This window comes from Hyaena hyaena, unplaced genomic scaffold (assembly GCF_003009895.1).
Source record: "Hyaena hyaena isolate Hyena2069 unplaced genomic scaffold, ASM300989v1 scaffold_910, whole genome shotgun sequence".
Lineage (NCBI taxonomy): Eukaryota > Metazoa > Chordata > Mammalia > Carnivora > Hyaenidae > Hyaena > Hyaena hyaena.
This window is the reverse complement of record NW_024081547.1, coordinates 544,240-556,965: the sequence shown is the minus strand read 5'-3', so window position 1 is coordinate 556,965 and position 12,726 is coordinate 544,240. Positions and strand designations below refer to the sequence as shown.

At 38.0% G+C, this 12,726-nt stretch overlaps 1 protein-coding gene across 2 annotated transcripts in view; it reads left to right on the top strand.

Annotated features, from left to right (window-relative positions):
- The window catches only part of PIEZO2 (piezo type mechanosensitive ion channel component 2), a 449,780-nt gene that overhangs the window by 153,743 nt on the left and 283,311 nt on the right, over positions 1-12,726 (top strand). For both annotated transcript variants that reach the window (XM_039220835.1, XM_039220834.1), the window contains exon 3: positions 3,166-3,291. In XM_039220835.1, coding sequence (XP_039076766.1) covers positions 3,166-3,291 — 126 coding nt within the window. The remainder of the gene's footprint in view (positions 1-3,165; positions 3,292-12,726) is intronic.

Here is a 12,726-nt window from a genome sequence, read left to right as displayed (position 1 = left end):
ATGCTCAGTGCAGAACCTGACATGGGGCTCGATCCCCTGACCCTGAGAGCATGATCTGTGCTGAAATGGGTCAGAAGCTCAACCAGTTGAGCCACCCACACGCCCCAATATTATAGACTCTAATTTTTGCTACTATGATGGGTATAAAATGTTAACCCATTTTTGTTTTAACTATAATGACTCTATTAAATGTCTCTCCACTTTTAGTTTCTCTGTATAAACATATTGCCCTCGCAAATTTTCCCTTGTAAGATACTTATTTAGATGTGTTATTCACTTCTCTCTAGGTTCACTGGTCTTCTTGTTGATATGCAGGCATTCTTTATCTACTTGAACTCAATCTCAGTAATGTCATCTCTAATCTTAGATGTCCCAACTAATCATCTGTCTGTGAATTTTATTTATAGTGACGTCTGTTGAATTTTCTATTTTAATGTGGTCAAACTCATCTATCTTTATTTATTTATTTAATCTTTATTTGTTTTTATAGCTTATGTTTTGGGCCTTATATTAGAGGGAATCTCCATGGAAATCCAAGGCACAGAGTTATTCTTCTATATTTTTATCTATTGACTTTGGAATTTTAGCTTTTGCATTTAGGTCTTTATTCACTGGAAGATCACCTTTGTGGCAGGGATTCAGTATTATTTTTATTGTTTTTAAATTGAAGTCAGTTTTTCACCTGCTCGATAGCCTATTCTTCTTCTCTTGACTTGGGTCAACTTTGACATTTATCAAGCTCATATAGTGAATTGGAGTTTTTTTCCCTAAACTCTATGTGGTATTCCTTTTGCCTTTTCTTCCCCCCTTTCTGTAAAGGATCTAGGTTTCTGTTTGTTTTGCTTTAACCTCCAGGTTTAGAGCATACCATGATTGTTGGGTAGGACAAACAAACCTCATTCATTTTTGATCTTCTCAAAATTTCAAAACTGGCCTGGCAATTCTTAGGTTTTTGTTCTTCCAAATGTATTTTCAAATAAATTTGTTGAGTTCTTCAAAAATTCTTTTCTTATATATTTTGGAATATGTTTGTTGATGGCCTGAAAGTTTCTCCTAGCATTTTGTTTGAAATTGCACTGAATTCACAGACTAAATTTAGGGAAGACTGATATTTTTGTTATATTAAGTCATCACATTCATGAATGTGGTATATCTCTTTATTTATTCAGGTCTTTTACTTTGTTTTTCAGTTGGGTTTTACTATTTTGTCATAAAGGTCTTAAGCATTTTCTGTTAAGGTTAATTCTTAGATATTTTTACCAGTAAGGGTTCAACCTGTAGGACATGTTTATATGTATATAGTTTATTACAAGGAGTTGTCTTGCACTGTTGATTATACAAGCTGGCTAAGCAAGTCCAAAATCCACAGGGTAGGCTTTCAGGAAGGAAAAAAGTATGGTCATGGGCAAGTTGGAATTCATGGGTAGAGCCTGAAGATATTATGTACAAGTGACAAGTGTCCTTTCTGTCTCTCTCCCCTCTCCTTTCTCTCTCTCTTCTCAGACTGGTTTTCAAGACTATCAATTGATTGAATCAGGCCTGCCCAAATTTTCAAGGATAATATCGTTACTTAAAGTCAGTTGATTATGGACTTCAATCATATCTTTAAATTCATGACAAGATCTAAATTAGTGTTTGATTAAATAACTGTGGACTATCGTCCAGCCAAATTGATACATTGGCAAAACCATTTACAATAAGGTTTGGTTGCTAATTTAATAGTATATTTTGTATTTTGTTTTCTATTTGATTATTGATAATATAAAAGAACTATATTGATTTTTATATGATAATACTGTATCTAAATCATTTTCTTAATCCTCATATTCTAATAGTTGGTCTGTGAATTCACTTTGGCATTTTATGTTGATGATAATATCATTTACAAGTAGTTTCATTTGATCATAGTATCTGCAAACAATTGTAGTTATTACAATTCTTCATTCTTTTTCTTGTCTTATAACATTGGCCAATGTACCCAGTGATATATTGAGTGGTGGTAAGGATAGCAAAAGTGTCCTTGATCTTCTCTGACATTAGTGTATGTCTAAAATTCCACCACAAATAGATTGCTTTTTTTTTTTTTTTAAGTTATGGTGTAAATTCATCATATTAAGGATGTTTCCTTCTATTCCTAGTTTACTGAATATTACTTTCTTTTATTGTAAATAAAATTTGAATTTTATGAAATGCTTCTTCGTTTAGAAAATTATAACAGCTCACTGGTGTGTGACTTACACATAGGCATTTGTTAATGTTAAATACTTGTGTCTCTGTAATAAACAAACCCGAGCTTATTATTATTTCTTTTAGTATAGTTGACACAAAATGTTTTATTAGTTTCAGGTGTATAACATAGTGACTCAGTTTTTCTCTGTGTTCAAGTGTAGCTACCATCTGTTACCATGCAATGCTATTATATGTAAACTATTGGCTGTATTCCTTATGCTGTACCTTTTATTCCCATGACCTTTTTATTCCATAACTAGAAGTCTGTATCTTTCACTCCCTTTCATCCATTTTGGCCATCCCTCTACCCCTCTCCCTCTGAAAGCCGCCAGTCTGTCTTTGTATTCTAGGTCTCTTTTAAACCTTAGCTTCTTATGATGTATTATATTTTTACTCTGCTAGTTTAGTTGGTTAGCAAATATCTTTTTTAATGATTTGTATCTATATTCATAAGGAAAACAGGCTTATAATTCCTTTTTATTTTCTAGCCTTGTTTTATTTTGAATTTAAAGTTACTCTAACTTTGTAAAATATTTCGTGCAACTTCCCTTCTTTTCCTATTATCTGAAACGACTTTATAAGATAGGGGTTTTTGTTCTTTCAACTTTGGCAGAACTCTCTAGTAATATTTTCTGGGCCGGGGCTATTTGTGGTTCCATTTTGTGGTAATTTGTCACATAATAAGTAGGAAAGCATCTTTCTTTTACATTGGATTGTTAATCAATGTTAATTGTATAATTTTACAAAGGGGACAAGATACCTTTAACTTTATTTAAACTAATATTTAAGAGAGTAATTATGCCACTTGACACACTTCTGGGTGTGTCTATATAATAGATTAGGCAGAAATGGGATCCATGTAGAATGCTACTAAGGTCAGAGTGAGTGTGTTGCATCTGAAGCTCCCTCACCCTCTCTATGCTTCTTACTTTCTAGGACATACGGGCCGGTTATTAAAGTCTCTGTGCTTCACCAGTCTTTCCTTCCTGTTGCTTCACATCATTTTCCACATCACGTTGGCCAGCCTGGAAGCTCAACACCGTATTGGACCTGCTTACAACTGTGAGTATTATCGTGTTTTTTTCTTCATATTATGTATGAATAAAGCAATGCACTATAATACCTATAGAAATCTGTACAGCAATTACATCATGAAATCCATGATCATTTGTGGTCATTTGGCAATCCTGTACTAGAAATACATATAAAGGAACTGCCATGGAAAATTACAAGCAAATTAATTAATGCAAATTAAACATTAAAGCTAATTAATTAATTAATTAATGTTCAACAAAAATTAGGTATTAGGCCCCTATTCATGTATAAGACATTATTACTGGGCTTAGTCTAAAAAATCAAGATATATTTATATATATATGTATATATATATATACACACACACGCACACAAACACATACCTACACATACACATATATATGGTGACTATATGTGTGTGTATATACATATACATATACATACATATATGTATACACTACATACATATATATGTATGTATATATATGTGTATATATATATATATATAGTCCCTGGAACATATGGTACAGCTAGTAAGAAAAGACATGTACAGTTTCTAACATGATTAACGTGAGTACAAAAATTGAATAACATATGACTGTGACCTCAGTCCTATTCTACAGCATAATATAAGATTTCATATATCTCTATGGGAAAAATGTAATGACAGTTTCTTTTCTTAAGTGGGAGTGTTTTACTGTTATTCACAGGGAAATAGTATGTCTTACATGCATTATATTTTGAAATTATGATCTGAAAAAGTCAACATGTATATTCTTCATCTAGGTAACATCATCTTTCCAAAATAAAGTGCTATCAGGTAAATTTGACTTCAGTTTTTAAGGATGTGTGATTGCCATTTGAAAAAACAGAATCATTTCAAGTAGACAGAACACATTCCACCTGTTTTAAGTTAGGCCTAAAGAAATTCTGAGATATTTGAAATAGATTATAATAACAGTTTTTTAAATTGTCAGTTTTTCTTTGAGGAACCTATTTGTGGGGTTTAAACTTCCTGATTTTTCATAAAGGCAAGCACAAATGATATGAAGTAAACCTATCCTTCCCTGTCAAATAAAAAAAAAGATCAAAATTCTTCATGAATCAAAGATTGTTAACATAAGTATAGTGAGATATTCTCCAGTAAAATCCATATTTATAAATTATTCCATATCCTTCACCATCTAACTTTTAGAAATCTCCAGTTCACAGATCTAAAGTTAGTATTAATTTTGGCCATTTTATTGAATTCAGAATTCACTGGATACCAATGCCTATCAAAATGGTTTTGATTTAAAAACCTATGATTGAATGGGGCGCCCGGGTGGCTTAGTCGGTTAAGCGTCCGACTTGCGCTCAGGTCATGACCTCGCGGTTCGTGGGTTCGGGCCCCGCGTCAGGCTCTGTGCTGACTGCCAGCTCGGAGCCTGGAGCCTATTTCAGAGTCTGTGTCTCCCTCTCTCTCTGACCCTCCCCTGCTCACGCTGTCTCTCTCTGTCTCCTAGAAATAAATAAAACATTAAAAAAAAATAAAAAAAAAAACCTATGATTGAAGATCTAGTTATTGTTTTACAAATTGAGATATAATCCATATATATATGCCATAAAATTCACCTATGTAGTGAATACAGGTCAGTGGTTTTTGGACTGTGTAGCCATCACTGCTATCTGATTCCAGAACATTTTCATCACCCCAAAGAGAACCCCCTCATCCATGGGACAGTTATTCCTCATTCCCTTTCCACCCAGCCCTAAGTTACTTTCTGCCTCTGTTAGATCTACCTGTTCTAGAAATTTCATCTAAACAGGATGATGTGTCTGGCTTTCTTCACTTAGCATGATGATTTCATGGTTCATCCATGTTGTAGCACGTATTGCTGTTTCGTTTCTCTTCAGGCTGAAGAATATTCCATTGTTAACACATGTTTTTACTGTTTGGTAAAAGTCAGCTCTTTATTCAAAACTTGAAAAAATGAAATGTTTAAGTACTGACACTTTAGTTCCTTTAGTTATGCTATAATGATAAAAAGCATTTATTACATTTGGCTAGGTTCGAATCTTTTTGGACTTAGGAGAAATGTCAGCAGCAGTACTTTCTCATGCGTGTCAATCACAAATCCTTTGGAGACTTGTTGTGAAGGCATTTGTTCGATCATAAGGAAGGTTGTCTGAATAAAAGGCTGTTTCTTGAATAATGAGTTATCCATCACTGGAAGTATTTAATCACAGGATAGATTACAACTCATCAGATTTTTAAAATTTGAGTTTATAAATATCTTGCCCATTTCTACAAATGAATGTAGATGCTGAGTGATATTGTGGAAACAACTGTACTGAAGGGTATCTAGATTGGGAAGTGCAATTCATCATTTCTTCTGACCCAGAGTCTAGGCATTTCTATTTTTTGCTCAAAGTAATGATTTGCCACAATTCTACAAAAGTCAAAATACAGATGAATATGAAATGTTAAAACAGTATTCTCCTTTCCAAATTTATAAATGTATTTACTCTATGCATGGCCTCCCTTATGAGGTATAGACAGAGACAGACATTCAGGAAGACCTACAGACTTACACACACACACACACACACACACACACACACACACACACACACACAGGAATTTGTTCTTCCCTTGTCTCCTCCTTCCCAGGCAAGGATCCAAATCACCAGGATCCTTGGGATGGGTCCTGCATTAATGCCATGAAGAAGTCTGTACTTCTCAGTGCAGAAGGTGTGGAGGCCACCTTTCGTATAGTCATATAGTCATGCTCTTGACATAGCATTCTGTACAACTAAACCTTGAATTAGCTCTGCCTTTCCTAACCTCACATCCTAAATATTTGGGCTTGTAGATACCAAGATATTTGCATGTGGCTCTTGGAGATATTTTTATTCATGCACAATTGCCCTCTGTTGTCATTGTTCGCTGCAGTGTAACTTGAACATGTCCTGATCTCACATCCTGCCCCCCTCCCTTTTTTGACGTCCCCATGTAAAAGCGCTATTCTGTTCCATAAAGAGCTGATATAATGGAAGTCCTAACAATAAACTTTATTTCTACCACATTAAATTCTAATGTGAAGTTTGTTCCTACAAAAGTTAACATTCCAATTAGCAGTTGCTATATTTTTGATGAGGTGACCAACAGAGAAGGGATGTGCTAAAGACTGCATTAGAAAGAGGAATTTTAACCCTTTACTTTCAGTCATTGGCACCTTGAAAGTGAGCTTACAGAAATCGTTAATTTCTTCTGAAAAATGAGTGATGCATGTAACAGCGTTGGCTCATCGGGTGTTAAAGATTTTTTGCGTCCAGTTTCGTGTGTAGCATTTAAAAGCACTGCATTCTTGAAAAGGGATAAAAGGGACGGGCCAGCAAACTCCAGAGCTTTGCAAACTAGGTTAGTCCAAGATTGACACAGACCAGGTTTTCAGCCTCGAGCATTTTTTAATGATCAAGTTATATAAACCCCAGAAAATACTGTTAGAGTGGGTAATGGAAACACTGACTTTAATTTAGAGTTGACTTCACTTCAGTAATGTTATTGTTCCTTGACCGTCAATTTGGAGTTTCGATTACACCATCAGAGTTGTAAACACAAACCCAGCTAGTTTGATATCCCACATTTGAAGGGTAACCCTTTTTTGGCATCTGTAGATGCAAAGCAGCAAAATTTCAAACAGAAAGACAAAAAGTCTTGGCCAGCCTTGCTGTGCATTTTGAATACTTTCTCTCTGTTCAAGACATTGGTAAGTGAAAATGCAGTAACCCACACAGGTCAGATTTCCCAATCATATTCAAATTCAAGACCACCGAGTGCTCATTTATATGTGTTTAATTTTGTTTTCCTTCCTATTCCTCTCCCCATTTGAAACTCATATACCCTTACCCTCATTATAGCAAAAGCTCCCAGGATCCCTCAGGAATCTAAGACACATGTCTGGGGGACAACAGTAGCATTTATAAATATTGAGTCATTGAAAGTTCTCGTTCCCCTGGAGCCCTGTGAATATTAACTGGCAGTAGTAAAGAGTTTTTCAAACCAGCCTATTTAGTTTCTGACTAGCTGGCAGGTTTGTTAAAGGTGCCATTGTGCAGACCTGAAACTTAACCCTCTCACCCCCTCTTTCACTCCTCTTTCTTCATTTCCAAAATGGTGCTTATAGGTGAGTGAGGAAATCTATGGGGCAGGGTGGGGGACCCTCTGTAAATTTCCCTCAAACACGTGTTGTGCCGCTTACTAAAATATTTTCATTCCATCAAACCTATATTATTTAAATAAATGTAAACCCGGTTTCAATTATGTCATTACAGATTCCATAGAAGTAGTTTGTTTGACTCACTGGTGGATGTGTGGCAACGTTAGTGAAATTTCAAGGCCAGTCTGGATTCTTGTGCTGTGCTAAAGTGTGTTATTGATTGAAAGGAACTTTTGAGTTCAACACTCTGAAGGAGAAATCAGTGGTGATAATAGGTGCTATTTGTAGAGCGCTTACTAACTGGCAGGCCCCAGGGATCATTAGATTCCTTTTCTAATTAATGATTCCTTTTTCTTATTACAGATGAGCACAGATATCCTAAGTAGGGCACTCCATACACACGACCCTGTTCCATTCTCTGAGCAAGTCTTTAGGGTGGCTCAGGCTGTGCAGATGGCCAGCTATGCATTGCCTGTGGGCACCCCCTGAGGAGGTGAGTGGTAGTGCCATCCACTCCAGGCTCTGAGTGCCAGGTTGGCAGCCTCTTCTAGGTTGGAGTAAGCTGGACACAGGGGATCATTTTATTCCTACAAAGGCCAAGCCTTGCCCCAGTGGGGCTGTGCCTTTTATGAGCTGTCTTCCCCAAGGTAATGCCTTCCTTTTGTATACGTGCAGTGCCTGTCTGCTGGTGGCACTGAGGTAGGGATGAGGCTAATGACAGATGAGGCGAGGGTAAGGGTAGCATTGAGCATGACGACGAAGAAATGAGCTCTGGAAGAGCAAGTGAGTCATCCAAGCTGCCACACGTCTGAACTGGGATCTGAGCACTGACCTACCTGGCTTTCCACCCTCTTCCCTTCTTTTTTTTTTCTTAATGTATTTATTTGTGGAGGAAGAGGTAGAGAGAGGGAGGGAGAGAATTCCAGGCAGGCTCCATGCTGCCAATGCATAGCCCGATGTCGGGCTTAGACTCAGGAACTGTAAGATCATGACCTGAGCCAAAGCCAAGAGTTGGACACTTAAGTGACTGAGCTACCCAGGCATGCCAATCCGCTTTCCCTCTATTTGGGGAGCTCCTTATTCACCATATGTTTAGGATTGTGTCCTCCATTGCACTTCCTAAGACTTTAGAGTAGCCTAGTTTCAAAGATCTACATATGTTTCTGGTATGTCTTTACAATATTTCCTTTGCTTTGTTCGATTGAAGCATTCACAGTTAGAGTCTTTCACCCTGAGGGACACAGCACTCAGATCAGCTCCTTTGGCAGTGGGGAGCATTTAGAGTTCTGATTTTTCACATGAAGAGCACAGGAAACTAGGCTTAGAAGCCCATTGATCAAGAGGTTATTATAGGCCTTAATAGTACTTTATCCTGATGCTCATCTGTCCCCAAAACATATAAGGGTCCCTGTGCTGAGACCCAATGTATGATACATTAGCATGTAACAAGAACACTAAGGGACAGATGTGGGCCTGACAATTTGCATCTCAATGGCTGTGGGGTGGATGCATGGAATGAGCCACTCTTGTAGACATTCTGCATTTTGGTGCCAGTGTTGACTTGTCTCTTGGTGCGCATAGACAAAAACACCATCGTTAATCATGCTCATCATTAATCGTGTTAATTGAAGATAGACCCTTAGATTTGCAGAGTCATCTGATGAGTCCATCCTTGTAGAAGTAATCTCTGTGGGTAGTCTTTATCTTCCACGTTTGACACAGTACTGTGGAGGAAAGAGGGAATATTGGTGAAGTGGGAGACAAAATATGTAAAAGGAAACTATCACTATGCTTGCTTTACAAGTAATTTTTGAAGTCACTTCCTGCCACTTGCTTTTCATGGAAGTTAGCCTGGAGTCCCCAAGAGGCAGCATCTGGGAGAGCATTGGTTTTCCTCCTTCTTCTCTTCTTCTCTCCCCTGATAGCTTTGTGAATCGACCAACTGCTTCTCAGTACAGCAATTAAAAAGAAAAACCCTAGACCAACTTAGAATTCCCTGGTCATTTGTGCCACGATGAGGGTACTGGTCTAATTTTCTCTTAACTAAAATAGTCTAAAAGCATCTGGATCATACATATACCTTCCGATCACATTTATTATAAGCTCAATTAGCCTTAGGTATTATTTCCTCCAGACCCTGGTAATTGAGGCGGCTTGCTTTTTCCATCCCCTGAAACACTTAGGCACGTGCCAGCCTGTGATAGAGCCTGGCACTCAGGTCTGTGGGCAAAGAAGGCTGTTCCAGTCTAAGACTAATTTATGATCCATACTCTAGATGGGAAGCAATGCTGAAAGAGAACTCTGGCAACCTGAGATTTGACGGTGTGTACTTTCTTGGAATAACTAATACATTCAGTTTTTACTGCCGAAAGTCAGAATTCTACAGGCAAGAGGAAGGATTGAGAGGGTGGCACCATGTGGAAGACAAACCTTATCAGGACGAAAATCTCTTAGGCCAGTACCTTGTTGATACCCTGATTTCTTTTGGACTAATAGTCATGCAGTGATGTTCGTTTACATAGTGTTTTTCAAATAGAGTATTCATTTTACTGTGAGAAATGCTTGGCATGAGAATCGTGTTTACGATTCAATATAGGAGCTAATGCAGGATCTTATGTGACAGTAGGCAAGTTACTAATCTCTGTGCCTCAGTGTCCTTGACTGTAAATGTAAGAGGCTGCTATTTCAAGCATTGTCGTGGCAGTGGAGTTAATCCAGGCCATGCCTTTAGAACAGTGCCCGGCCCACAGCGAGTACTCTTAAGTATAAGCTACTATGACTGTTGTCATTATCACCAGAGGAGTCATATTTCTTGCCCAGGGTTATGCACAATTACAAGGTAGCAGAAACTTCTCAGAACTGAATCCCGCCTCCAAATTATACACAGTCACATGGATGAACCTTCAAAAGTATGAAATGTGAGAAACTTACATGATACCAAATAATTCTCTATTCCAATCTTTATCTTAATTTCCTACTAATTCTGTGATATTTGGGTTGATACTACTATATCCTGTGTGGTCGAAACGATGGCAAATAGGGTGAAATGGCACTCGTTGGAAGGTGTCAGTGACACGTTATATTTAGTGACCCTTCAGTCTCTGTCAATACTTTTTTTTTCCCTCTTCTTCAAGGGCTCCTCTCCCATTGAGAACTCCCATGCCACCTGCCCCATGGCTACACTGCTGGGTCTGGCCTGGATTTGTGAATACATAAGAGCCCTCTCCTCATTCCTTCCCTGCCCTGAACCTTGTCACCACCCCATACCCTCCAGCATAGAGGAATAAATACGAACATATTCACTGTTTATTACCTTTTCTATGTTATACAATTTTAGACAAAACAAAGGATGAAAATGTTAGGAAGAGAAATGCTATTTTTTTTTTTTTTTTTGGCAAACTAAACTAACACTTTACTCATATTGTCTCACTTAAATCTTCCTATGTCTTTTAAAACAAAGTGGCTCTTACTACCATGTTACTGCCAGGGATGCGAGGACCAGAGGCGGAGACTGTCTAATGTTAGGTCACTCAATTAATGGCTGAGCCAGAATTCAAACTGAGGTCTTTTGGACTCCACAGGCCATATTATTTCTAGTGTGCTATGCAGCCTTGTAAGTGTGTGGGTAAAACTTTATGGAGAAATGGGGCTTTGGTTAATTAGATTTTGAGAAATAGATAAAACTAGGATACACACTTTTTGGAGGATCCACTGAGGGAGAGGATAATTAACTGGACATCCGCTAAGTAGAGCATTAATGGTTGGTAGTATGTTTAACTTGGTAAATATTGGCCTTTAAGAATATCTTCACCCCCAAGAGTGAACAATGTGGATCTACAAGGGCTTTCTGGTTGGGTGCGTGGATGCACGTTTGCCATGGGGGATGTGTGTTTCTGGTCCTCCCTGATCCACTGCCCCTGTGTGTATCACCTCATGTGGGTCCTCTGTCACTCCCTAACAAGGAGGCCTTCTGGTCTGAGTGGTTTTAATCTGTATTCATCAAGCCTGAGAAAATTGGAGGTGTTGTTTGTTTGTTTTTTCCTGAAGAGGTAAATCAATCAATAAATCAGTAAGAATATGTGAGATGCCTTTCGATGCGTAGACATCTACTTCTCTGAAATGTGGACCTCTGAGACCCAGGGTCCTGAGGCAGTTTCCAGAATGACACATAATATAGTTTAATCTTTTCTTTTGAAGACAACAGTCTTCCAAACATTTGAAGGCAGCTATGATACCACATTTAAGTATTTGTTCCAGATCCATCCTGGGTCCCTCCCCTCTGCTGTATGCTCAGTTCCTCAGTGTCTCCTTTGGCTGATTAGATAAGAAAGCCTCAGTGTCTTATCAGGTGGGGAAACTGTGGCTTCAGTGTCCAGAAACTGATAACAGATACCATAGGACTGTGACTTTACTTGTTCTCGAAACTGTCCTTTTTCCCATCAGCTAAACATGTGGGTCTGTCATAGATTGTATATTTGCCATGTAGATCTTTTCTTACTTAAAATATCAGATCTATTTCTTGTGAGTCCAACTTCCAATTTCCTTAAGGCAGATATGCCCCCACCATTGATTTGGGATTTTGATTCTACTTGAGTAGAACTCTTTCCTTACTGTATGCCATCCTCTTCTTCAGTGAAGTAAAATGTGTGTCTCTCCTGACATGGATCAAGCATACCAGTAAGTCTTATTTTCCTCAGTCTTGCTTCTGCCTCACCATATCTCACATCCCGTTCCTTCTTCATCTTGTTTTCTTTAAAATAGCTTCCTTTCATCCTTTTCTAAGTTCTGAGTTTTGCTCTAAATCAGTACTGGCAATAGCTGCAATGTACACTTGCCCCTTATAGGCCAGGCATAGTTTTTGCGTCATATCTCAATTCCGCATACTTTTTTTTTTTTTTTTTTTTTTTTTGCCTACTATCATTTTAATGCCCACAGGATCCATACCTTTGTTTTTTTTTACTCTGGTATTGGTAATCTGTACCTTTGATTTTTTTTTTTTACAAATAGTTTATTATCAAATTGGTTTCCATAAAACACCCAGTGCTCATCCCCACAAGTGCCCTCCTCCATGCCCATCTCCCGCCTCAAACCCCACATCCATCAGTCCTCAGTTTGTTTCTCAGCATTCAAGACTCTCTCATGGTTTGCTTCTCTCCCTTTCCCCCACCATTTCCCCCCTTTTTCTCCCCCATGGTCCTCAGTTAAGTTCCTCCTAATCCTCCTATACGTGCAAACATATGATATTTGTTCTTCTCTGCCT